At 48.5% G+C, this 27181-nt stretch overlaps 1 protein-coding gene across 2 annotated transcripts in view; it reads right to left on the minus strand.

Moving 5' to 3' along the window:
• Nucleotides 1-1028: 1028 nt before the first annotated feature.
• TTLL6 (tubulin tyrosine ligase like 6) overlaps nucleotides 1029-27181 on the minus strand; it is a 33440-nt gene continuing 7287 nt past the window's right edge. For both annotated transcript variants that reach the window (XM_028093726.1, XM_088027307.1), the window contains 13 exons: nucleotides 27054-27094; nucleotides 25998-26116; nucleotides 25726-25856; nucleotides 24029-24185; nucleotides 22711-22854; nucleotides 22001-22086; nucleotides 16034-16259; nucleotides 14566-14741; nucleotides 12066-12254; nucleotides 10839-11010; nucleotides 9594-9875; nucleotides 1768-2134; nucleotides 1029-1288 (listed from right to left, as the gene is read on the minus strand). In XM_028093726.1, the coding sequence (XP_027949527.1) occupies nucleotides 1029-1288; nucleotides 1768-2134; nucleotides 9594-9875; nucleotides 10839-11010; nucleotides 12066-12254; nucleotides 14566-14741; nucleotides 16034-16259; nucleotides 22001-22086; nucleotides 22711-22854; nucleotides 24029-24185; nucleotides 25726-25856; nucleotides 25998-26018 (2211 nt within the window). In that variant the 5' untranslated portion in view covers nucleotides 26019-26116; nucleotides 27054-27094. The remainder of the gene's footprint in view (nucleotides 1289-1767; nucleotides 2135-9593; nucleotides 9876-10838; nucleotides 11011-12065; nucleotides 12255-14565; nucleotides 14742-16033; nucleotides 16260-22000; nucleotides 22087-22710; nucleotides 22855-24028; nucleotides 24186-25725; nucleotides 25857-25997; nucleotides 26117-27053; nucleotides 27095-27181) is intronic.

Consider the following 27181-nt stretch of genomic DNA (forward strand, 5'->3'; position numbering starts at 1 on the left):
CCTTGGGGCGCCTGGGTGGCTCAGTCAGTTGGGCATCTGCCTTCGGCTCAGGACGTGATCTCAGGGTTCTGGGATCAAGCCCTGTGGTGGGCTTCCCGCTCAGCGGGAAGCCTGCTTCTCCCTCTCCCATTCCCTCTGCACTTCCTCCTGCTCATGCATGCTCTCTCTCAAACAAGTAAATAAAATCTTTTTTAAAAAATGCATAGTCTTCTTCTCTAGGCAGCCAAGCAATACGAGTCCCTCTACCCCACATGGCACTACGCTGTAGAGCTCTTCTAAGTCGGTACCCCCCACCCTCCTGCAGTAGCCCTGTGTTCTGACAGAGGGCTCCTCGTTCTCTCCTCTGTCCGTGCATGCGGTGGCATCAAAGCTTCTCCAAGGTCTTTGTTTTCAGATCTTCTCAGTCCCTAGTGTCCTGTTGGTTCTGTCCCTTCAGTGCCTGTCATGACAGGGACAGCTTTGGGGACAAGCGACCTGGGCCAAGGCCAGGCTGGCACAGAACAAAACATGTGGAAATCAACCTCACAGCTGACGTGGTTCTACTTCTGGGACCCGCGTTAATGACTCTCAACTGTAGCCATCGTGGAAGACAAGCAAAGTACCCCCAAAGCAGTGGGGACATGGTGGTCATAGCAGAATCACACATTGCAAGGGGGGAGCTGTGTGTGTCACATTTTGACTGAGGTCAGTCTTTTTTTTTTTTTTTAAGATTTTATTTATTTATTTGACAGAGAGAGACACAGCGAGAGAGGGAACACAAGCAGGGCGAGTGGGAGAGGGAGAAGCAGGCTTCCCGCTGAGCAGGGAGCCTGATGTGGGGCTCGATCCCAGGACCCCAGGATCATGACCTGAGCCGAAGGCAGACGCTTAACGACTGAGCTACCCAGGCGCCCCTGACTGAGGTCAGTCTTAATTGTTCACTTAGCTGTATGTCTTTTATCAATCCAGCCATCCACCTACCTCCCCGACTTTCCAGAAACATACACACGCGGTGCCAGCCGGTGAAACAAGCACATGGGTGGACCTACCTAGTCCCTCTCATATCCTTTTGGGCCAGAGATCAGGCTGCGGCTGTACGCTTCCTGACTCGGGTCTCTCGCGGCGCCACTGTGGCTCCTGCGGGGCCTCGGATCCAGTCGGGCCGGGGTGGCAACCACCAGCAGATCACTGGGAGACACGTCGCGGCTGGGAGGACCGGGCAGGAGCAGGACGGAAGACAGATGCAGCTGCCTCTTCTCGCTGGAGCTTCGGCTGCTGCAGTAGCACTCCCAGGGCAGGCAGTGGGTTTCTGGAAAGGCGAAGTCATTGGCATCATCCCTTTGTGCTGCGGGGCAAGGCGCCCATTGCTGGCCGAGGCCACCTCCCACCGGGGTCTGCTGGCTTCAGGCCAGCTCACATTCCTGAACCAGAACCCGCCTTTGGTCCTCTCCTGCAAGTAGCTTCTCTTCCCTGTTTTCGTACTTCTTGCCCCTCCACTGAACGTTCAGCTGAATGCACCTCACCTGAACGACAACAAGGAATTGTCGAACAGGGTGCTTGTCAAAAGCGTTCTGTTTTTACCTTTTTTTTGTATTTTCAATAAGACCAGAGACTCCCTAAGGATGTGGACTATGTCTCCACCACCAGGCCGGGGGGGTCTCCCTGAGGGCGGGGGCTGCATCCCCCACCGCCACCCCAGACTGGGCCCTCCTCCAAGGCGAGGACTGCTTCTGTTAGCGACCCCGTCCCCTAAGCTCTTGGCACACGCCTGGACCCACTGGCACTCACGTGACTTGTGATTTGGCCCCAGCTTTGGGTTGCAGTAAGCTGGGAACAGGGCGAGCTTCTCCCTCAGTGGAACCTTGGTGAACAGCTCTGGCATCAGAGGCTGCTTCGTCGTCTCATTCTGTGGCGCAGTCCAGCTTGGCTTCAGACTTCCTAAGAAGCTCTGGGATTTTGTTGGAAGAGAAATTTTTGATACTTTCCCCTGGATGAGGTCCTGGGGGAGGGGGTGCTGCTTGTATTTAAAGACCACTGTATCCACCTTGGGGCTACTGCTTCCAGAGCTGGTAGTCCCGGTCCTGCTTGGCAGAAACTCTGGGGAGTCTGAGACCTGAGTGGCAGGATCTGGGCAGGTTTCTATTGAGGTTAAGGGCTGGAGGAGAAAACAGTCCATAATGAGATTGTGGAAGCCTAGGGCTCCTTCCCATGCCTTCTTGATTTAAACAAACAGACTAAGTAAGCCAAGCTCATCAGCAGCAAGAAAGATTAGGTTAGAATAGTTTCCTAACCAGGAACTGGCTAAATACTAGGGCAAAGGATGGTGGGTATGTCCACAGAGCTTCCTCTGGGTTTTTGTTTTTGTTTTATTGTTATTTTTTTTAACAAAAGAGAGATTTTAAACACTAGAAATTGGCCATCAGAAAAATAGGTATTATTTCCAAGCTACTAGACCGGCAAAAATTAGAAAGCTGTTGGTGGGATGGGGCACTATAGGGATCCTCATGCATTGCGGATGAGAATGTAGACTGGTACAGCCATTCTGGTGAACCATCTGGAAACACGCAGTTAAATAATATTACAAATACTCTGTGACCCAGCATTTCTGCTTCTAGGTATACATACTAAATGAGTTATTAGATAACTCCTTTTTAAAAAGTATGTACACCAATGTTCCCAGCAACATTATTCACAATAGCCAAAAGGTGGGTATAACCCACATGTCCACCAACAGATCAATGGATGGAATACTAGTCAGCCTTAAAAAGGAAGGACATTCTGAGATATACTACAGCATGAGTGAACTTTGAAACATTATGCTAAGTGAAATAAGCCAGACACAACAATATAAATATTGTATGATTCTACTTATCTGAGGTACCTAGAGTAGTCATAGAGACAGTAAAACAGAGAGGAATGAATAAGGCAGAAAAAATATTTGAAGAAATATTTAAGAAATAATAGCCATAAACTTCTCAAATGTGGTGAAAGACATCAATTTATAAAACCAACAAGTTCAAGAATCCTAAATAGCATAAGTACAAATAAAACCACACCCAGATGGGGTACCTGGCTGGCTCAGTGGAAGAGCGTACGACTCTTGATCTCTGGGTTGTGAGTTCGAGCCCCACATTGGGCATGGAGATTACTTGAAAAAAAATAAAATCTTAAAAAAGAAACGACACCCAGACACATCATAGTCAAATTGCCGAAATCCAGAGATAAAGAGAAGAGCTAGAGAAAAATAACACATTACATATAGGGGACAATGTTATGAATACAGCTGACGTCTCACTAAAAAAGAAAAAGAACACTGGAAGATAATGGAACAACATTTGTTAAGTGCCGCAAGAAAAAAAAAACGTCAACCCAGAATTCTAGGTCCAACAAAAATAGCCTTCAAAATGAAAGCTAAATAAAGACATTTTCAGATAAACAAAAACAGAAAATTCATCACCAGCAGAGAGGTGTGCAGTACAGTAAATGCTAAAGAGAGTTTTTCAGGCTAAAGAGAAATGACATCAGATGATATATATATATATACAAATACATATGTTACATACATACATATATTTTTTTAAAATATCTTTTCTCTTGGGGCGCCTGGGTGGCACAGTCAGTTAAGCATCCGACTCTTGGTTTCGGCTCAGGTCATGATCTAGTTGTTGTGGGATTGAGTCCTGCATCGGGCTCTGTGCTCAGGGGGGAGTCTGCTGGAGATTCTCTCTCCCTCTCTCTCTGTCCCTCCCCCTCCCCTCACTCACGCCTCTTTCTCTTTCTCTATTTTTCTCTCTCTCAAATAAATAGACCTTTAAAAAAAGATTTAAAAAAAAGAAAAAGAATAGGCAAGTTTTCAGAATGTATGAGGAATTCCTCCAACTCAATAATAAAAAATAAATAATCCTAATTTTTAAAAGAGGGAAGCAAAAACTTGACACACTCTTCACAAAGAAAGACATATGAATGGGGGAGCCTGGGTGGCACAGTTGGTTATGTGTCTGACTCTTGGTTTCAGCTCAAGTCATGATCTCAGGGACGTGAGATTGAGCCCTGTGTCCAATTTTGCTCTCAGCTAGGAGTCTGCTTGAGATTCTCTCTTCCTCTCCCTCTGCCCCTCCTTCTCATGCTCTCTCTCTCAAATAAATAAAGAAAATCTTAAAAAAAAAAAAAAAGGGGGTGGTGCCTGGGTGGCTCAGTCAAGCGTCTGCCTTCCGCTTGGGTCATAATCCTAGGGTCCTGGGATCGAGCCCCACATCAGACTCCCTGCTCCTCAGGAAGCCTGCTTCTCCCTCTCCTACTCCCTCTGCTTGTGTTCCCTCTCTCGCTGTGTCTCTCTCTGTAAAATAAATAAATAAAATCTTAAAAAAAAAAAAGAATGTCAACATTTCTGTTAAAAAAAAAAGAAAGATATATGAATGACCAATAAGCACCTGGCAAAGTGCTCAACACACTTAATCATCAGGGAAATGCAAATTAAAACCACAATGTGAAATCACAAATAGCTATTAGGGTGGCTAAAATCTAAAAGATAACACCAAATGTTGACAAAGATGGAGCAACTGGAACTCTCATTCATTGTTGGCTGAAATGTACAATGATATAATCATTTTAAATAAAGATTTTGGAGTTTCTTACAAGTTATGCATAGATCTACCCTTTGACCTAGCAACCCTCTCTTAGGTAGTTATTCAAGGGAAATGAAAACATATGCCCACAAATACAGGAATGTTCACAGGAACTTTAATCACAATAGCAATAAAAAATAAAAACTGGGAATAACCCAAATGTCCATCAACAGGAGAATGATAAACAAACTACAGTATATTTGTACAACAGAATATAATTCAGCAATAAAGAACAAACTATTGATAAACCCAACAACGTGACTGGATCTCACAGATATAATATTGAGGTAAAGAAACCAAACACAAAAGAATATGTACTATATCATTCTATTTATAGAAAATTCTAGAATAGGCAAAATAGTCCAAGGTCAAAAAAGTCAGAGTCAGGACAGTGGATTCCTTGAAGAGAGACGCACAGGACTGGGGGGTAATTGCCTGGGAAAGGACAGGAGGGAACTTTCCAGAGAGGTTAGAAATTTCTATACTTCAATAGGGATATAGGATACATGGGTGTATTTCTTTTGTCAGAATTGTTCAGTTAAGATCCAAGCATTATGGGGCACCTGGCTGGCTCAGTCAGAAGAGCATGTCACTCTGGATCTTGTGTTTGTGAGTTCGAGCCCCATGTTGGGTGTAGAGATTTACTTAAATAAACTTTTGAAAAGAGGGGGGCACGGTCGGTTAAGCGTCCAACTCTTGATTTCAGCTCGTGATCTCAGGGTTTTGAGATCCAGCCCCCATTCAGGCTCCTCGCTCAGCAGGGAGTCTGCCTGAGATTCTCTCTTTTCTCTCTCTCTCTCTCTCTCTCTCTCTCTCTCTCCTTCAGCCCCACCCCCAATGTGTGTGTGCACATGCTCTCTCTTTCTAAAATAAATAAATCTATTTTTTTTTGGTAAAGATTTTATTTATTTATTTATTTGACAGAGCGAGACACAGCAAAAAAAAAAAAAGAAGAAGAAGAAGGGGGTGGCGCCTGGGTGGCTCAGTCAAGCGTCTGCCTTCCGCTTGGGTCATAATCCTAGGGTCCTGGGATCGAGCCCCACATCAGGCTCCCTGCTCCTCAGGAAGCCTGCTTCTCCCTCTCCTACTCCCCCTGCTTGTGTTCCCTCTCTTGCTGTGTCTCTCTCTGTCAAATAAATAAATAAAATCTTAAAAAAAATAATAAAAGAAAATAAATAAAAGAAAAAAAAGGAAAACAGGCTCAACAAGAAAAAGAATAGGTCATAGAATGAGATAAATGACCCAATCACATTTAAATAAAGTTTAAATGCATATATTAAAAAAAAATCCCTACTTTGCCAGGAAACATACTAACAAAAGATGGTGGATAGGAGAATGGGAGGTGAGCATAGAGATAAAAGGGAAAAATAGATAAATGAAAGATGCAAAGGCTTTGAATGAACCAGGGCTTTTTATTAAATTAACCCTCTGCACATGAAATCCAGAAAAGAAAAAAAAACAATAAAATGTTACTGTCTTATTTTTAAAAATCTCTTTGGAGTTAAGTAGTACTACTTTACATCTTAGATTAATGAGAGAAGAACAAAGGCAGTCTTAAGAAGTCGCAGTAATATTAAAATAGCAGCTAAAGCTTCCTGAATTCTATGTGGCAGGTGTCACTCTCCACATTTTCATGTATTCTTCCACTTAAGCCTCAAAGCAATCCACTGGTAGGTACTATTATTAATATTCCATTTTTAAAAGATTTTATTTATTTATTTGAGAGAAAGAGACAGAGACAGAGAGAGAGAGTGCAAGAGCAGGAGGAGGGGCAGAGGGAGAGGGAGAAGCAGACTCCAGCTGAGTGCAAAGCCTGACAACAGGGGATTGGTTCCCAGGATCCTGGGATCATGACCTACGCTGAAGTCAGACGCTTAACCAACTGAGCCACCCAGGTGTCAAAATTCCATTTTTTTTTTTTTTAGATGAGGAAACTGAGGCTTAGGGAGAGAAGAGTGACTAGATGCAAGTCATTAGAGGAGACTCCAGGATCCAAACAGAGGCAGCCAGATCCCAATGCACACTCTTTACTCTTTTTTTTATTGCAGGAAAAAAAGGAACCCCACATACACACACACACATAAAATTTGCTACCTTAACCGTTTTTAAGTATAGAGTAAATAGTGTTAACAATATGCCCATTGCTGTGCCACAGACCTCCAAGAAGACTCCCCGCTTAGTAGGGAGCCTGACATGGGGCTCAATCCCACACCCATGAGATCATGACCTGAGCTGAAACCAACAGCTGGACGCTTAACCAACTGAGCCACCCAGGTGCCCATTTTTTTTCAAGATTGTTTGATTGATTGATTGATTGATTGATTGATTTAAGAAAGAGCAGGGGGACGGGCAGAGGAAGAGGGGGAAAGAATCTCAGACTCCACATTGAGCACAGAGCCCAATGGGGGGCTTGACCCTATGACCCCAAGATCACAGCCTGAGCCAAAACCAAGAGTCAGGCACTCAACCAACTGGGCCATCCATAAATCCTTTGCCCATTTTAAAATCAGTTTATCTTTGGTGTGAGTTATAAGAGTCCTTTATATATTCTAGATATGAACCCCTTATCAGATACATAGTTTGAAAATATTTTCTCCCATTTCACAGGTTGCCTTTTCACTCTGTTGATTGTTCAAGTTTGATATAGTCTCACTTACCTATTTTTGCTTTTTTTTTAAGATTTTATTTATTTATTTGAAAGAGAGGATGAGAGAGAGAGAGAGCACAAGGGCGGGGAGGGTTAGAGGGAGAAGCAGACTCCCTGCTGAGCAGGGAGCCCGATGTGGGACTCGATCCCGGGACTCCAGGATCATGACCTGAGCTGAAGGCAGTCGCCTAACTAACTGAGCCACCCAGGCGCCCTTGCTCTTTTTTTTAAAGTTTATTTGTTTGTTTGTTTAAGTAATCTCTACATGCAACATGGGGCTTGAACTCACCACCCTGAGATAAAGAGCCACACACTTTTCCGACTGAGCCAGCCAGGCGGCCCTGCTTTTGGTGTCATATCTGTGAAATCCAATGTCATGAAGTTCCAAAGCCTACTTTTTTTTTTTTTAGATTTTATTTATTTATTTGACAGAGAGAGATAGCAAGAGCAGGAACACAAGCAGGGGGAGTGGGAGAGGGAGAAGCAGGCTTCCCGCGGAGCAGGGAGCCTCATGTGGGGCTCAATCCCAGGACCCTGGGATCATGACCTGAACCGAAGGCAGACGCCTAATGACTGAGCCACCCAGGCGCCCCCCCAAAGCCTATTCTTTTAAAGGCGTTTATCGAACTGTGGCTGTAAACCTATTAATAAATCATGAAATTAATTTAGTGGATTGTAACCGGTATTTTTATTTATTTATTTTTTAAGATTTTATTTATTCATTTGAGAGAGAGACAGAGACAGAGAGAACATAAGTAGGGGGAGAGGGAGAAGCAGACTCCCCACGGAGCTGGGAGCCCAATGTGGGGCTCGATCCCAGCACCCTGGGATCATGACCTGAGCTGAAGGCAGATGCTTAGCCAACTGAGCCACCCAGGTGCTCCAGGAACTGGTATTTTTGAAAGAACAAAACAGAAGAGAATAAAAAATATCAAAGGAATTACCATATGTTGTATGGCTCATCATTGTTTTAGAAACTTTTTTCCAGTGTGTGTATGGATGGATAAAATAAAACAGATTTCTACTGTGGGCTATGGTTAGGAACTTGAAAAGCATTACACTCTTCCATACTGCATTTGGACTTGGCAAAGGCCCAACAATGCTGAAGGTTTTCCAGTACTTACAATACAGTCATCACATAGCCTTTGGTGGGCCTGACTACAGTAAACACACAAAAAACCCGTTCTAGAACTGTCAGTACCACATTCATGTGGCATCTTAGTGTCTGCAAAAATAAAAAATCAGCTGTCACATTCAATTAATATTTTTGATGTGAATTTCATTGGTGATGTTTGTTTTGATTTCATAGTTGTATAAGAGTTATAAAGATTTTATATATCTGGTTTTATGTTTGTATATATCTATAAAAGTTATTTACGGCAACAATGGGGATCTAAGAGAGTTTTCTTTCCTTCAACAGGTGTCCATACACGAATGGAGTTTGAGAAACACTGTTTAAGGGATGTACTGGGTTCAACACTGCCACAAAGCTCAGAATGTGACCTTATTTGTAAATAGGGTCTTTGCAGATATCATGAGTCAAGTTAAAGTGAGGTCATATGGATCTGTGTAAGCCCTAAGTCCAATGACTGGTGTCCTTATATGAAGGCCACATGAAGATCTACAGAGGAGAAACTCAAAGAGGGAGTCCATGTGCCAACAGAGGCAGAGGTTGGAGTCCCACTGCTACAAGCCAAGGAGCTCCAAGGATTGTTGGCAACCACCAGAATCTAGCAAGAAGCAAGGAAGGATCCTCCCTCTAGAGCCTTCAGATGGAGCACGGCCCTGCCAACACCTTGTTTTCAGACTTCTAGCCCCCAGAACTGTGAAAGAATAAATTTGTGTTTTAAGCCCCCAAGTCCATGGTGATTTGCTCCAGCAGCCACAGGAAGCTAACACAGCAGGTGGGAACATGCTTAAAGATGGGGTGCAGTGGGCGCCTGGGTGGCTCAGTTGGTTAAGCGACTGCCTTCGGCTCAGGTCATGATCCTGGAGTCCTGGGATCGAGTCTCACATCGGGCTCCCTGCTCGGCAGGGAGTCTGCTTCTCCCTCTGACCCTCCTCCCTCTCGCGCTCTCTATCTCTCAAATAAATAAATAAAATCTTTAAAAAAAAACTTGGGGTGCAGAAGACAGCCATTGGAAAAGCCCTCAAAGTATAGGTCCATTCTCCTAGCACGTATGCTCTTGCATAACTTGGGCTTCACAGGTGGGGATATCGAGTCTTAAGTGGCTTACTCAAAGGGAGACAGCAAGTCAGGAGGATAGAAGGGACCAGAAAGCAAGACTCCTACCACTGGCCCCTGAGCTGAGCCCTCTGGGGAGGTAGACCGCTCTACTCACCCCAGTGCTGGTGAATATGTTCACTGCAGAGGCAGACTTGACCTCCTCGATTCTGGAGATGGGTTGACTGAGCCCCAGCCCCGGGCAGCTGAGAAGGCTTGAGTGCCTCAGGTCAGGTACAGAGGTGTATCGTCTTGCAGCTATAGGCTTGCAGGGAGGAGGGCTGGCCCCTTTCGTGGGGGTCTCCTGGTCGAGGATGCTGTCTGTCTCATTTGTCTTTGCATCTCTGACACTCAAGAGCAAGTCAGGTGTGCAGGATACCAATGCCATTGGCTGGAGACGCTGGGAAGGAGGAAACCAAACACAGCCTGTGGGAACCCAGCTCTGTCCACTTCCAGATTCATCTGCACCAAGGGGAGGTGCCAAGGGGAGGAGGAGGAGAAGGAAAGCAAATGGTATCAAAGTCTCTCTAATCCGAGGTTCTGATCCTGGGGTGCAGGGACTCCTAGAGAGTTCATGGACGGTTTCACGGGGTCTTTGGGCCACTTAAAACTGCAGTTTTAAAACTGTATCTTTGTATACTTTATGGCAAGAGAGTATCATAGTTTTTATCAGTTTCTCAAAAGGCCTATGACCCTAGCAAAGTTACAAAATACAAAAAAAACCCAAAAATATCCTGCTCTCATCCTGTTCCTTTAGGTGAGGGTTCAAGAAAAAGGAGATGGACCAAAAGGCCAACTGAGTCTTTCCACTGAGCCAGAAGAGACAGTGAAGCAGAGAGGGGCAATCCAAAGACTCGGACTGTAGGACAACGGGACTGCGGGCCCCCCGTCCAGGGCTGGTCCACACTTTGAGCAGAGAGCAGGTTGGAAGGACCCAGCTGCGGTCCATCACCCCACATAATGGTGAGGGTCCTGCCTCCCTGCAGCCCTTCTCTGCGGCCCCCTCTCTCAGCTGTACCCCTGGCCTGCTAGAGGGGAACATTCCAACCCAAACTGGGGTTGGGACCCATGAGTATTAAGTAATCCTGGCGCCCGCTCCCTACGTGGGGATCGTGCTCAGCCTCCCCGGCTGCTTTTCCTCCCGCCGGACGAGGTAAGAAGGACAGACCAGTGAGAGTCTTCTGAAGGATGCCAGGCTCCTTGCGACTTCCAGGCTCCCCCTCCTGTGGCCCAGCCCTTTGTCAGCCCCATTCATTCAGTGCGTCAGGGATCTGAGTAGCAGTCTCCTGAGCACCCCCCCACGGGGCGGCCCCAGCCAGGGAAGGGTGCCAGGCACACACGCTCCCCTCCCAGCAGGGTTTACTTGTTTGAAGGTGAGGGTGGCGGCCTGGTGTTTCTGCTGTGGTTTCTGTCGGCAGCTCTTCATGCTCTTGCCCCTCGCTTGCTCGCCTGCTGACTCCCCCTGCATCTCCACCTTCTCCTTCGTTTGGAAGGATTTTTTCTCCTGTTTCAGCCTTAGGTCCTGGATCAGCTGCCTGTCCAGGAGGAACAGGGAGGGTCGTGGAGGTTAGGGATGGGCTACAAATGTGGGCACCCTCCCTGAGGGGTGGATGATGCTTGCCAAAGAGTGCAGTGTCCTCCCTCCGCGTGTCCAGCCTGCACAAATGATTGCAGGGCCCAGAGCAGGAGGTGGAGGGGACAGCCATGCTTCCCACCACACCATTCCCAGTCTGGGGAATAGCATCCAAGGAGTGATGCAAAGTCAGCCGCTCTACCGAGGCCAAATCCCACACATGGCAGGTGCTGGGAAGAGGGTCTGGGTGGGTGGTCAAACAAGGGGCCCCCACATTGGACCACTTTATATCCTGGGCCTCTCTGGCCAATGATGTAGTGGGAATAACGCAGTCACATGGGTCAGGAGACAGGGATCCCAATTCCTCTTTTTTTTTTTAATTTTTTTATTGTTATGTTCCAATTCCTCTTTTGTCATCACCTACTATATGACCCCTTCTGTGCTCTGACTTCCCCGTCCATAAAATGAGGTGATGGGGGCGCCTGGGTGGCTCAGTCATTAAGCGTCTGCCTTCAGCTCAGGTCATGAACCCAGCGTCCTGGGATCGAGCCCCACGTCGGGCTCCCTGCTTGGCGGGAAGCCTGCTTCTCCCTCTCCCCCTCCCCCTGCTTGTGTTCCCTCTCTCGCTGTGTCTCTCTCTGTCAAATAAATTAAATCATTAAAAAAAAATGAGGTGATAGGTAGGGATTGGACTGGAAAGGATGGGTCCCTTCCAGCTCTTAGATTTCATGCCTGTGTGAATCCAGGAGGGAGCTCCCTGGGAATTCTGGAGAAGGGTGAAGGTGCCTGTCTTGGGAGGGAGTTTCTAGGAACAGCTACATATCTACTGAACACCCCACACCAAGGAATCATGATTCCTGGTTCTCGTGAGACTAAAGCAAATGTTCCCCCTGGCAACTTCTGGGTTGGGGACAGAAGCTCAAAGACCCTCCTCACCATCCCAGGCCGGTCCCCCAGAAGTTCAAGCACGACCCAACCCGTCCCAACATCCACCCACCCCGCCCAGAGCCTTCCTACCGGGCATACACCTCCCGAGCCCTGGAGGTAACAGTATTCTGGAAGAGGGAGTTGTTGTCCTGGAAAAACTTGTCATACTTCTCCAAATTCAGAGTAGGATAAATCAGGCGGAACCCCCCACGGTTCTCCTTCTCGTACTTCTCAGTTTTCTCCAACTGCACGGCCTGGAAACCCTTGACCTCCTCCATCCTGGGGGGGAACAGAACACAGGGCTGCCGTGGATTTTCTTGGGACAGAGCCTGGAAGGGACGTGCCAAGCTGGATGTCCCCTGGGGCCAGGCCAAGGCCTTGCGCACAACAGTGGCCCGCCCGTATTTGCTGAAAGGAGATTCTAGCCCTCTTGGGACAGCCAATGTCATGATTCAAGGAAAGCTGGTCAGAACAGTCATTCTGACAGCTCACCAGACTCTCTCCTCGTACAAAAACCCCCTTCCCCTTGGCTCAGTTCTGAGGAGGCAGACTGTCGCCACCTCCCCATTCGCAGCCCCTATAACCCTCCTCTGGAGAACGGCAGCTTGTGTTTGGCTAAATTTGAGGGCTTCACGGATGTGCTTTTATGAGCTGCAATGATCTCATTCTCCCTCACAGCCCCTCGGGGAGGTGGAGGTCAGGGAGGGAGGAATGAGAAGCCCCTTTTACAGCAGGCAAACCGAGGGCACTGAGCTACCCAGGGCCAAGTCATGACCAAGAGGATGATTCAGGGGAGGGCCCCAGTTCTGCCCTAGCGGATGCTGCCTCCTCCTTGAGAAGTGGGGAGAACACTGGCACAGGGGAAGCTATTCTGGGATCCCAAGCAGCACACTCGCTGTGCTCCAGCCCCAGCCCTGCCACTTCCCAGCGAGGGGACCTTGCACACAAGTCAGTTCCCCTCCCAGAAGCCTGGTCTCCTTAGCTCCAGCCACAGGACCATACAATACTCCCTGCTACCAACCCTCCTCAGAGGGAAGACAGTTCACAGGCAAAAGTGCTCTGAGAAACCCAGTGGCCTCCGAACACAGATGCTATTGCCCCAGTTCCCAAAGCTCCGTCCCCAAGATTCAGCAGGCTCTGCTCATGGGGGTGCGGCAACTGCCGCGGGGTCTGAAAAGCAACACAGGCGTCTCCTCGGCTGCGTTCCGAGTCTTCAGGCACTAAAATCACTCTGCAGAACCAAGGCCCCTGTTCACAGGCAAATGCTGCCGTGCAGGGAGCAGGGGACCCTCGCCCCCACCAACCCAGTGACATGGGATAGGTCAGACTAGTGTGTCTTTCTGTAAAAATCAAGCAACGGGTTTGTTTTTTGAAAGATTTTATTTATTTATTTGACAGAGAGAGACACAGTGAGAGAGAGAGAGAGATCACGAGCCGGGGGGGGGGGGGGGAGGAGTAGAGGGAGAAGCAGGCTTCCCGCTGAGCAAGGAGCCCGATGAAGGGCTCGATCCCAGGACCCCGGGATCATGACTTGAGCCGAAGGCAGATGCTTAACCGACTGAGCCACCCAAGCACTCCATAAAGCAACGGTTTTATTTTTTGATTGGTAATCCCTAAATCTTCATGTTATATTAGTAAACTCATATCCATGATATATAGTCTGTCTATAACTTAATCTCCTATTTTTATGTGCCAAAAAAATGCTCACAGTAAAACTGTACAAGCTGCCACATTCTGCAAATATAAACTAATATTCCAAATAGGATTATCATTTGTTAGAACTGACTCCACTCCCCACCAGCTCCAAGCAAGATTCTTTCTTTAAATGTAATGACTTTTTTAAGTTGAAGTATAATTGACATAGAACATTCTGTTAGTTTCCCAGGTGTGCAAACACGATTCGCTATTTGTGTGTATTGTGAAATGATCACCACAATAAGTCTACTTAACATCTGTCACCATACACAGTTAACAAAAATTTTTTGGGGGGGCGCCTGGGTGGCTCAGTCCATTAAGCATCTGCCTTCGGCTCAGGTCATGATTCCTGGGTCCCGAGATCGAGCCCCGCGTCGGGTTCCCTGCTCAGCATGGAGCTTGCTTCTCCATCTCCCCCTCCCCCTGCTCATGAGCTTTCTCTCTCTCTCTGACAAATAAAATCTTTTAAAAAAATGTTTTTTCTTGTGATGAGAACTTTTAAGATCCTAGCAACTTTCAAATATGCAAGACAGCCTTACTAACTACAGTCCCCATGCCCTACATTACCTCCCCATGACTTATTTTATAACTGGAAGTTTGTACCTCTTAACCCCCTTCACTCATTTTGCCTGCCCCCGCCAGGCAAGACTCTTCACCACCTCTAACACACACTATAGTGCCAGGCACTATGATGAACCTTTTATTATACCTTATCTCATTTAATTCCACCTTATGGATCACTGGCTCCATTTCACAGAAGGAACACTGAGGCTCAAAGAAGAGACGTAAAGGCCACATAACTAGTACGTTGTCGAGGACCAGGACAGGCCAGTCTTACTGGGAGCAGGGAAGTCATAGAGAATGGGGTCCCCAGGGTGCGGGGGCACCTCCGTACCTGGTCTCCCAAGAACGACATCGCTGCCGGAATCGCCCCTGCTGTCTCTCCTCCTCCAAGACTTTCTTTTTGTCACAGTTTCCCAGGTTGATCAGAACCAAGGTGTCATATAGCAGACTGTCTTTCACCTCTTTATCCAGCCAGGAGTCGGTGGAGAAGCTTGGAGAGTGGTTAACCTGTGAGGGCAGCAGGGGGCTGGGCTGTCCAGCGTGGAAGCAGGGAGCAAGGCCAAAATGCCACCTCCGGGGAGCTACCTAAGCCCAGCATGGGGCCCTGGCTACCAGATGGAACAGAGGGAGAGGAAGTCTGCCCCAGAGTCACGGTGAAGAGAGGAGAAAGCAGAACCTCCTCTAGTTTAACCAGCTTCGATTTCAGTCCTTTCCTCTTGAGAAGCATCAGGGGTGCCCTGTCTTTGCTTTCCCTCCCCCTGGTGGGTGTGCTCTCTTGCTTACATAGCATGCCCTAAAGCAGAGAGAAGGGCGCAGTCCAAAGGACCAGGCTGGGAGGTGGGGAAGAAGCCAGAGTGATGCATTCTGGACCCTCACCAGGATCGAGAGAGGGAGGCAGGTGGGAGGAGGGAGAGGCCTCATTCCTGCTCACAGAAAAGACCAGATCATTTAGACGCACTCTGTAACATTTGAAGATTTCTAGTAGTTTCTGAAGGCCTGTGCCTGGTGGCCAATTCCGCTCTTTGTATAAGAGCTCAAACAGCCATATTCTCCTTCCCACCTACACCTGTCAACAAGGGCTGGGAATGGAGGAAAGGCAAGGCCCCAGGAAGGGGACCCAGGATTCTGGCTTTGCCTTCTGAAGACTCTGACTCTGTGCCAACCAGCCCTAGCAACTCCGACTTGGCACCTGGCTCCTCCAATCCCCACCTCCTATAATGCGGACTGAAGGGTCCCTTGAGGGCTGCTGAGCGCAGGTCTAATGGGGAAGAGAGACAGCCACCCTGTCCTCCTCTATCCACCCTGCCATGGGTCTGGGGAAGTCAGGAAACTCACTGAGGGGCTCCCCACCCATTCCCTTGGCCACACACACCAGGCCACTCTCTGTTGGTGCTTGGACCTGAGTGGCCCAAGCCCCTGAGAGCCAGGCCTGGTTCTGATCTGGAACATCATCATCCAGCTTTGATGAAGAACACCCCCTTTCTGGGAGACAATTCTGTGACAAAAAAATCAAGTTGTCTTTAGAGTCTTTCTGTGCCTGCGATCAAAGTTTCCAGGTCTGGGTGGACCTCAAGAAGGCACAAGGAACTCTCTAATTCCTGGCCATCTACCCCCCTCTGGTGGCCACTTCTCAGCTAAGGGAGGAGCCCCAGGCAGCCAGCACTGCCGCCGGATAAATAGGCCTGGCCAGGAAGTTGATTAAAATGATCTGGCTGAGCCGGGGATGAAGGGATGAGCCTTGACACTGGCTCACCCCAGGAACAGCAGTCAGTTCTCACCCCTCGCCCCAGCCCCTCTACCTCCAGCAGCCAGGGCTTGAGTTTGTGGTCCAGCAAAATATCAAAGCCCAGGATTTCAAAGCAAGCACTGTTGAGTGTGTGGTTGGGGAAGCAGGTGTGGTAGTTATGCTTGATGATGGGGTGGGCGGAGATGATCGTCTTGATGATGACATCCTCGATATCTCTCCAGACCTGCTCCATGTTGTAGCCATGGTTTTCCATGTACATGTTGAAGGTGGAGAGCTTCCTGGAAGGAAACCACAGGCCGTGAGGCAAGGCAGCCCACCTCTGGTCACCTAAGGCCATCTCCTGCGGGAAACCAGAAACTTTTGGAGACGTTAAGTCCCCAGAGGTAATGGTGACAGACACCCAGGACCCAGGGTGACAACAGGGCTGTGTCAGCTCAGGAGGGGCCTGCAGGAGCCACAGGGCCACAGTACTTAAGCCTCCACAGCCTGGAAGTGGGTGCAGATGATGACACATAAGACCTGGCTTGGGCACTATCACTGTGATCCAGAAAACACCTGTGAGGCTGGGGCAGGGACTGGGTATTCCAAGGGGAAAGCTTAATGGGTGAATAAAAAATATTAAAAAAAAAAAAAAACACCCTACATCATGGCTTTGCTTTGATGGCAAATAGTTTCTCAACCTTTGGTGTTCATTAGAAACACACAGGGAGACTTTTAAGAACACCAATACCTGGGTCCCACAGCACAGGATTCTGGGGATGCTAAAGACACAGAAACTTGGGGTGCCTGGGTGGCTCAGTCATTAAGCGTCTGCCTTCAGCTCAGGTCATGGTCCCAGGGTCCTGGGATCGAGTCCCACATCGGGCTCCTTGCTCAGTGAGGAGCCTGCTTCTCCCTCTCCCACTACTGCTCCCCCTTCTTGTGCTCTCTCTCTCTCTCTCTGACAAATAAATAAATAAAAATCTTTAAAAAAAAAAAAAAGACACAGAAACTTTGCTTGAGGACTATCCACAAAGAAAAGGCAGCCCTGGGGCATTTCCACAGATAGGGTTACCAACTGTCCCAGGCAAACCAGGACAGTCCCGATTTTAGATAAAGAAGATGTGGTAGATATATACAATGGAATATTACTCAGCCATCAAAAAAATGAAATCTTACCATTTGCAACAATGTGGTTGGAACTAGAGGGTATCATGCTAAGCGAAATAAGTCAGTCAGAGAAAGACAAATACCATATAATATCATTCATACATGGAATTTAAGAAACAAAACAGATGAACATAGGGGAAGGGAGGAAAAATAAAATAAGATGAAAACAGAGAGGGAGACAAACCATAAGGGAGTCTTAACTCTAGGAAAGAAACTGAAGGTTGCTGGGAGGGCAGATGGCATAACTGGGTGATGATGGTGAGGGCACGTGATGTAATGAGCACTGGGTGTCACATGCAACTGATGAATCACTGACCTCTACCTCTGAAACTAATGATACACTCTACGTTAATTACTTGAATTTAAATCAAATAAAATTTTAAAAAATAATAAATTTTTTTAAAAAAGAACTGAAAGTCTCACATCCTGGGAAACCCCTCAGTCACGGGCAAACTGAGATGACCTGTCACCCTATTACAGAGATCAGAGGATGTCTATGGTTCATGAGGAAACACTTAAAGGGGTGCTCTGCCAAGATGTCCAGCAACAGATAAATGGATAAAGAAGATGTGGTATATATACACAATGGAATATTATGCAGCCATAAAAAGGAATGAAATCTTGCCATTTGCAACGACGTGGATGGAACTGGAGGGTATTATGCTGAGTGAAATAAGTCAATCAGAGAAAGACATGTATCATATGACCTCACTGATATGAGGAATTCTTAATCTCAGGAAACAAACGGAGGGTTGCTGGAGTGGTGGGGGGTGGGAGGCACGGGGTGGCTGGGTGACGGACATTGGGGAGGGTATGTGCTACGGTGAGCGCTGTGAATTGTGCAAGACTGTTGAATCACAGATCTGTACCTCTGAAACAAATAATGCAACATATGTCAAAAAAAAAAAAGAACAAGAAGATAGCAGGAGGGGAAGAATGAAGGGGGTGAAATCGGAGGGGGAGATGAACCATGAGAGACTATGGACTCTGAGAAAGAAACTGGGGGTTCTAGAGGGGAGGGGCAGATGAGCTGGCATGGTGATGGGTATTAAAGAGGGCACGTTCTGCATGGAGCACTGGGTGTTATACCCAAACAATGAATCATGGAACACTACCTCAAAAACTAATGATGTAATGTATGGTGATTAATACAACATAATAATAAAAAAAAATAAAGGGGTGCTCTGGTCAGCTCTGAGCTGGGTCATACAGAAAGGAGGCAAATCTAACAGGTCTGAAAGACAATGGTGGGGACACATACACATCCACTCATAGGCACAGAGCTGAAATGGGAAGTGGAAATATGGAAGGAAGAGACGCAGGGGCGTGAAGAGGAAAATAAGACAAGAGACATGGCTCACAGACAGTTCAAAGAGCTCACTGGGCCCCAGCCAGTGGAGCCAAAAAGGAGGAAGCAGGGGTGGTCAGCCAATGCAAACTTGCTAAGAGCCTGCTGTACATGCAAAGCTCGGGAAATGAGAGAATCCTAAGAAATTGCCCCCCACTGTCATGGGAAGCCTAAAGACCATTGGGGGAGTCAACACACATATGAAACAACCAAGGATGCATTTATATAAAGACAGATTAGCAAAGGCCGCTCAATACAGAGGCCCACTGCCTCTACCTGCCATTGTCAGGGAATAAAGTGTAGCACCTAAATGAATTTTCCAGATCGCTTGAAGCCAAACCATTCAAGTGCAAAAAAAATGTATTTAATTTGCTTAATTGGGAAATAAATTTTCCCAAAATAGATTATACACTTCCCTGCCTTCTTATAACAGACACTGCAAATCATAACATAACCTCTTCTTGATGACTCAGGCACATCAAAATGAATATACATTATTGTATAATTTCATAATGCCCAGTGGTTAGCCAATTCAATTTAACACATCAGCCATGTGCCAGGCACCCTGAAAGATGCAGAGGACCTGGTCTCTGCCCCTAAGCCCTGCCAGATTTCCAGTCATTCTGCCTCCCCTCCTTCACTGCTCCTGCTGAGTGTGCGGCTGCTGGGGGGTTTACCAGGGGCACAGATGGCCTCACGCTGAGGATGGGGGAAGTGTGAGCAGGTGAGGCAGTCAGCATGAGAAGCAGATCGCCTCAGAAGATGCGGAAGAGGAAGAAGAGGGAAGGTGAAAGGAAAAGGAAGGGACAGAAAGAAAGACTCTGCCTGGCACATGGAGGCGCCCAGAGGCCAGGGCGCCACTCTAACCCTCAAGGAGTTTAAGTACAATTGAGAACACATGATGAACATGTGCACCAAGCCAAGAGCAGTTATGGGCTATGGCTGATGTTGCCCAGAGGGTGGTGGGAGTCCAGAGATGGGAAGTTCCTGTGGGTGGTTCGACTCAGATTCCACAGGCTCGTCCTCAGAGATGGACCCCAATTCTCTCATCTGATTAAGTGAGCAAACAAAGGCTGGCTGCACAGTGGCCATATGGCTGGACCAGGATCTAGAGCCAGATCAGAGAAGGCAACATGGAAGCCTAGTGAGCCAGAAGGTCCTTCAAGGATGTTCTCACATATTTTCGGTTAGAGCTGAGCAAAGATGGAGAAGTGGAAATGAGCAAGCCTATATATGGAATGTGAGCCCCCAAGTGTCCTGGTGGAACACCACGGAGCGGACAGACAGACAGTGTGGCCTAGTGGTGAAGGGTAGAGACTCGGGAGTTTTTGTTGCGATACTCCTACCTCTGAGCTGTGGAAACTTGGGCAAGTTACTTAACCTTTGACACCTGTTTCCTAATATGCAAAATCATGCTGATAATAATAATTCTTACTTTGGAGTGTTGTTGTGAGGATTAGATGGGCTGTGGTGTGTCTGTTTCTTAGACCAGTGCCTGGCACCTAGCAAGTCCTCAACGAATAGAATGCTGACCACCAGTGTAGTAGGATAACAGTGGAAAGTGGTGTCTGAGCACCCATCAGGTCTGAGGCTGAAGCGAGGCCTGGGTCTGGTGGAAAGGAAGGGACACAGGGACATCTGCAGGAGGAACATTCAGGACTCAACAGCAGAGATGACACCAAACTCTCTAATCCTGCAGGTCCGGAGGCAGAGAGGGGGAAGCCGGGCAGGGCAGCCGGTTTGGAAGGCTGGGGTGGGAGCAAGGAGTGAGAAAACGCTGAGCTGGAGGCAACAGATGTCAGGGTGCTCTGAGGAGGAATGAGCCTGGAGCTCAGGGAGAGGGGACAGGGTGGAGGCCAGGGTAGCGGAGCAGAGGGGCAAGGCCTCACCTTGGGGGGAAGAGAGGTGAGGAAAAAGAGGAGGAAGGCAGGAGGGGGTGCAGGGCGACCAAACAATACTACACACTCTCCCCTGAGTCCTGGCACCCCCTAACACCCCTTCCGTCATGGCCTGAGAGCCCAAACCCTGTCGTCAGGGTGTCTTCTCATAAGAGGAGGGAAACAGGGGCCCTTAGGTTACATGCCTTCGGACTGAGGAAAAATCACAGTAACCATAGGCAGTGTCCCCCTGGCTATCACGGGTCATTTGAGCCTCACAGTGACCCTGGGAGGTGGACAGGGCACGTAGGACGGGGGAGGGCAGGGCAGGGCATCTCGCTGCCCTCACCTTACACACCAAGGGGCGGGGGCTCAGAATGCTGAAGACACCGGCCCGTGCGGACTCAGCTGGTGAGAGGCAGGGCCGAGCCTGAAAGCCAGGCCTCACTGAGCACGGCTCTGGGCCCGGCCCACAGCAGCGAAGGATGCTGAGCTAGTGCCCGCGGGCCGGGTGGGGAGCCCAGGAGGTGGGAGAGCTTCGGGCAAGACGGGTGCTGGCGCCCTCTGAAACAGGGGAGACCTCCCCTTCGAGCAGGCTTCAGCCAGTGCTTTTCCATTTGCTTTTTGGAAGTCTGCCAGCCACCAGGGGTGTTGTGAAATTTCACGTGCCTCTCTGATGCTTTGAAGCCAAACCGACTGTGTGTTTATCAGTCCTTTGAAGCCCGGCGCGGGGGACAGAGCATGCGCCTCGCAATCTGACAGACCTGCCTTCTCATCCCGCTCTAGCATTTACGGCCGTGTGACCTTGGGCAGCTTAACCTCTCAGAGACTCAGTTTCCTTGTCTGTAAAATGGAGATGGCACCTAACTCATAGTTCTGCACCTACAAAGGGCAGATTACGATGCCTCTGTCATAGTGAGGGAAAGACGCAATGGGGAAAAACATGCACACAGAGCCCCCGGCACGGGCCCCACCACACCGGGGGCCTTAGTTGGCGCTGCTTTCCCTTCCCCTCGTACCTGGCCATGTTCACTTCCTCCAGCTCCCCCTTTTTCCTAAAACCCAAATGAGACAGGATCAGACAATAACATGAATGTAATAACTGGGAAGACACTCATGAAATCTTCCCATTTCTCCCCTTCTGGGGAATCTCAAAGCCAGTCAGCCACAGTCAGCCCACACCAGGCAGCATGACCTATCATTCGAGAATCTCTGTCGGAGCAGCAACCCAGAAAACCACAGGCCAAAGGAACAATGGCCTGACATGTCCTTCTCCCTTGGCAGACTAGGAATCGATAAATATCTACTGGTTTGGAAATGTCAGAAGGGCCCAGTGTAAGAAGCATATGTTTTGGTGTGTGTGTGTGTGTGTGTGTGTGTGTGTGTGTGTGTGTGTGTGTTTGTGTGTGTGTGTGTGTGTGTGTGTGTGTCCTGCTGGGGATGTTTATCTCTCCTCCTCCCAACCTCCTAGGGTTTACGATGTAGACTTCTTTTAATGATTAACAGCCAGAGGGCAGAGAATAAGGAGGCAAAGAAATATTTGCTGAGCCCATGTGACCCAAGATGGAAACACTGATGGGGACGGGCCGGGTCTGAGCTCTGAGCCCGGCAGGGCAAGGAGAGAGAAGTGAGGCAGCCTCCTTACCTCTTGCTTCCAGTGTGAGCATCTCGAATGAAATTGGAACTGTGCTTATTAATGGAATAATTAGTCAGGTGCATGCAGATATCATCCTGGGGAAAGAGACACAAGTCTGTGGGGTCAGGAGGTAGGGCAGGCCTCCTGCTTCTTCTCTGTGCCCTCCCCTGTGGCTTAAAGAGATGGAAAAGAGGGAAAGTCTTGGGGCTTACTTAAACTGGTAAAACAGAGGAAGTAAAATGGTAGCCTTCAGCCTGGGGTAGAAGAGAGTCCAGCTACTCCTGAGATTGGGTGGTTCACTGCTTGAGAGACATTTCAGGAATCCTGGGAGATCATAGAGTGCAGGAAGGGGGTGGGGGAGGGACGGGGGCTCGCCCATGGCCGCCTCTCCTCCAGCACCACAGATCTGGGGCACTAGCTTTGCAGTAGGGCAGATCTGGCCACGAGTCGCAGCCTCATCTCTTCCCAGTTCTGTGACCTTGGACAAGTTCCTTCAACTCTGAGTTTTCATTTCCTCATTTGTAAAATGGAGATGATAATCTCTATTTCTGAGGGCTCCTTAGAGGGCTAAAGGAAGGGACGTCTGGACGTCTGCAACCTGGCACATGGTAAGTTTCAACCAACAACAGCCATGTCCACAGTGCCTTGAGAATGTGGACTGAACTGGGATTTTTCATCCCCCTAAGGAGGAGGGGCCAGGGCACAACCCCTGAGCTCACCAGGTTGTCTGTGCTGGGGTGGGAGTAAGAGGTGGTGGCGAAGCGTGCTAGTCCTTCATTGTATGCAAAAATCCGCAGAGGGTCACAGGAGGTCATCAGCACATAAATCCGTAGGTCGAACTTGAATCCGTCAATGATAAAGGGCTGTGAGGAGGGAAGAAAAGTCACATAAGCCTCAGAGGAGAGATTCAGACTTGAAGATTAGTGCCTGATCTTGGTTTTGCCTGATACTACAGAGTGCGGGCTGGGCTGGGGCCAGGGAGGAGGACAAGGGGACTTGACCTGTGGGAGTCACTAAACCCCACTTGTGCCTCAGTTTCCTACAGCACAAGTAACTGCCTCCCAGAGATCTCCTGGCAACCAAGCAAAGTAACATGAAAAAGTCCTGTGATGAGGCACCTGGGTGGTTTAGTCGGTTAAGAGGCTGCCTTCTGGGGGCGCCTGGGTGGCTCAGTTGTTAAGCGTCTGCCTTCGACTCAGGTCATGGTCTCAGGGTCCTGGGATCGAGCCCCGCATCGGGCTCCCTGCTCAGCAGGAAGCCTGCTTCCCCCTCTCCCACTCCCCCTGCTTGTGTTCCCTCTCTCGCTGTGTCTCTCTCTGTCAAATAAATAAATAAAAATCTTTAAAAAAAAAAAAAAAAGAGGCTACCTTCTGCTCAGGTCATGATCCCAGGGTCCTGGAATCAAGCCCCGCTTCGGGCTCCCTGCTGAGGGAGCTTCTCCCTCTCCCTCTGTTGCTCCCTCTGCTTGTGTGCTCTCTCTTTCTCTCAAATAAATGAATAAAATCTTTTTTAAAAAATCTTTAAAAATCATTACAAGTCCTGTGATGAAGGACATGTTGTCACCATCTAGGGCTATGTTACATGGCAGTTCTGCAAGAGTGCTTCCTGCAATGCTGGCCAGTCCTTTCCAGTCCACGCACACTTCCAGAGGGCTCCCTCCCTGCAGTGGGCTATGCCACTGTGACCTCTGACCTCTGGCTCTGGAGCAAAGCCGGTTACCATGATCCCTCCAGGACTATTGCCCTCTCCCAAATGAAGTGGGACATCCACAGACTAAAGGTGCCCTCCAGCTGTCACCTGCTAGAGGTGACGGGCCAGCCTAGTAAGGCCACACCAGGTACAAGGGTACAAGGGTGAGGGATGCTCTGGACCAGACACCTGTCACATCCCTGGTCAGAAGGCCTGGTCTGACAACTTTCAAGGCAGAAGACAGGACTCAGCTTTGCCCCTGTTGCCTGCCTCATTTCCCATAGTGCAGCGGAGCTAGAGCCTGAGGTTGTTGTGGGATAGAAAGAAATGATCACAATGAAGAAGTACCTTTGAAATATAGAGTTGACAGATCATATCCTCTCCTGGCTTGATATCTTTCACCGTCCGGGTGATGAATATACCTCTCCCTTGGCAGCCTGAATCCGGCTTACAAATGTATGTCTTATTTTTTCTTGACCTGCTGTAGTTCTGCAAATCCCCCCAGCTACCAGAGCAGCAGGGAGGGAATGAGATACACTGTTAGCGGGGGGAGCAGTGAAAAGGAAGGCTAGCTCTTTATTTAAAAAAAAAAAAAAAGGCAACAACAACAAAAACACTAAAGCTATCTAATGTGACAAAGCTCCAGAGTCAACAGACACGTGTTGGGAGATCTGGCAACAAGAGAGACAGCCATGCACGTGCACACATGGTGGAGAGAGTGTGGGCTTCGGAGGGAACTCAGGCCTGGATTTAAACCCAGGCGACACCACTCACCAGCTTTGTAACCCTGTGCAAGGACTTGACCTCTTTAAGCCTCAATTCCACCATCTACACAATGAGGATAAGATCACCTGTCTTGTATGGTGGTTAATTACGTGACAGAAGGCAGGCAAGGTGCTGATACGTGCTGCATGCCCCGTGAAGGTAGCTGTGATCCAAGTATTTTGGCTTCCTGGGTTTGCAGATAGGAGATGTGGAGCTCTGCACATGGCTCTAGCCCTGACCGGTGGTGTGACCTTGGATCAACCAGTCTCTTCCCCTACTGTAGGCTTCAGCTCTTCCCCGGGAACACCTCCACTCCAGCCAGAGTCTCAGTGCGCAACTACTACCCTTGAACACACTCTGAAGAAAGTTATCTTCAGAAGAAGGAAACCAATTTAAGGCATTCTAAATCTCAGTCTTGCTACACTTCTTGTTTTGCATTGGAACTCATTGGCATGGTGACCCTTTGCGAAGTCCCTTCACTGCAATGTTCTTCAGTGGCCACTGAAATCTGGAGGAGCCCATTGGCCTGAAGGCAAACATGTTTCCGTCTAAGTTGCTACTGAGTCCTGAAAGTTGTTCCGGACAAGCTAGGGAAGTCTGGGAATCCTGGGGCTCTTGGTTTGGAAAAGCACTGGGCACAGAGGACAGACTGGGATTCTTGCCATGTGAAGAGAATTCCAATGGCAATGTCCCTCTGCCCCCCTCCTCCTCATCCCAAAGACCAGACTGTACCCAGGTCACATTCATGTCATCCCACACTCCCTCTGTTTCTTACTGGTGTGGTCTAGAGCATTTTGTGTACTAAGCATGGATGCCCAGTTTCAAGATGGATAGAGTGAGGCAGGAGACTGGGAAAGGCTGGCTGCCATCCATGGTCCTGCCATGGAACAGAAGCCAGGTGTCCCTCCCGGCTCCTAATCTGGGCACTAGCCATTATCTCACTCCCTCCAGAAGTGCTCAGGGTCCTTAAAAATTCAGAAACTGCAGTTAAAAGGTTGGAACAAGTTCAAAATCAACAGCTTTCAGGGTCAGAACAAATTCTCATCCCAACTGCAGGCACAGGCTCCAAGGCACCCAGCCCCTAAATGTCATCTAATTTTTTATAGCAGAGCCTTGTGTTCTCTCAACCTTGGACACACCCTTAATCCCTTCTCTTCCCAGAAAGGGAGAGAGAGAAGGGAGATCCTTTGGGAAGGGAAAGTAGCACCGGGAATCCCGAGCAAGAGGGAAATGGAAATCAGGGGTGGGTAGTGCAGAAGGAAACACAGGTGGGCACTTACTCAGCAGGAAGACACCAGGTCTTAGGGAAAAAGTGGAAATCCTTAGGGAACATCTTTAACATGCGGCTCATATTCCTGGCCAGCAAGTCCTTGCGGCAGATTTCACTCATCCCAGGGAAGTGATTGATTTTCTACAAAGGAAGCCAGAATTCATGAACAATGGGGGCCATGGGAGTACCCATGAGATCCCCTTGGGGGACAGTCCTAAAAGGGGGGGGCCACTGGGTAGATGCCACACTTCTACTGAGACCCAGCTCTGCCCCGGACAATACCTGGTAACTTTTCATCTCCATCACCCTCTCCAGTGACACTGAGTAGTCCGTCCAGTAGAGAGTCCAGTCATTGGCTTCCCCTCCCTCTTGAAGGCCATACCGCTGGGCAGCCCTACGCACTGCCATGGATTTGGAAAAAGAAAGGCCTGTTAGTGCAGGGGGTGGGGGAGGAGCACAGGGTGGGGAGGTTATGCTTTTAGGTGCTCACAGACCCTGCACTGAAGAGAGACACCGCAGCTTGTTGGGACTGGAAGCCATCTTGCCTGGTCTGAACACACCATTGCCAAGAAAGGAACATGAAGAGCTATTGAGGCACACAGCCAATACCCGGTGAACCCCACAGAAGGTTATCTGGGAAGAATGTTTTACCCGCCCTGGTTTCCCCTTGCCAGGAAGTAGGCTTCTGGCTTTCCTCCAAACACTAAGCACAGAATGTTCGGGGAATATAAACTAATCCTTAACATCAGCCAGAGCCAAGCCTAATTAGGAAGGTAAATTGACAGAAAAAAAAGTATACAATGCATTTCAAAACCACATATATGCTATCACATCCTTCTTTCCCTGTCCCTGTTAGCATTAGTAACTGGGAGATGACTCCAACACAAACTCAAACGCTTTCAAGGGCCTGGAAAGGAAGAAGTACCTATAGTGACCCAGGGGAGTCAGGACCAGTGTAAAACATTCAAATTTGAAATCCATATAATGACAATGCTGCTCTATAGTTTGATATAGTTCTGTAGGTCATCTTCAGCCTGTGGACTGCCAGTCTCTAACTCGTGCTCTAAAAAGCAGAAACAGCTGCCTTCTCTACAATCAGATTCCCAAATAACCCTATAGAGGAACTATAGAGAGCTAAAATATACACCACTGTGGTCAAAACCCATATTTCCTTGGAATGAGATTCCCAACTTCCTCAAATAGTTCATTGAGAAAGGAAACAACAGAATGTGGAGATATCCACTTTTCATCCTCAAGAATATACAAGATGACCCTTCCCAACCCTTTGGGGTAATCCACTGGGTCCCCGTCATGGATCCCTTGAAGGCAGGTGCTCACCGCTCTCATATCGGCAGGTGGAGAGATTGATCACCAATCATCTGGAAAGAGAAAAAGGAAAGCAAGACAGAGACAGACACACTTGCCAGAATAGGTGACCACACCCAGAAGCATCGGTCCCAGGCGGG

This window comes from Eumetopias jubatus, unplaced genomic scaffold, assembly GCF_037043125.1.
Source record: "Eumetopias jubatus isolate StellerSeaLion01/CBP00866 unplaced genomic scaffold, mEumJub1_p1.0 scaffold_10, whole genome shotgun sequence".
In the NCBI taxonomy this organism is placed as follows: domain Eukaryota; kingdom Metazoa; phylum Chordata; class Mammalia; order Carnivora; family Otariidae; genus Eumetopias; species Eumetopias jubatus.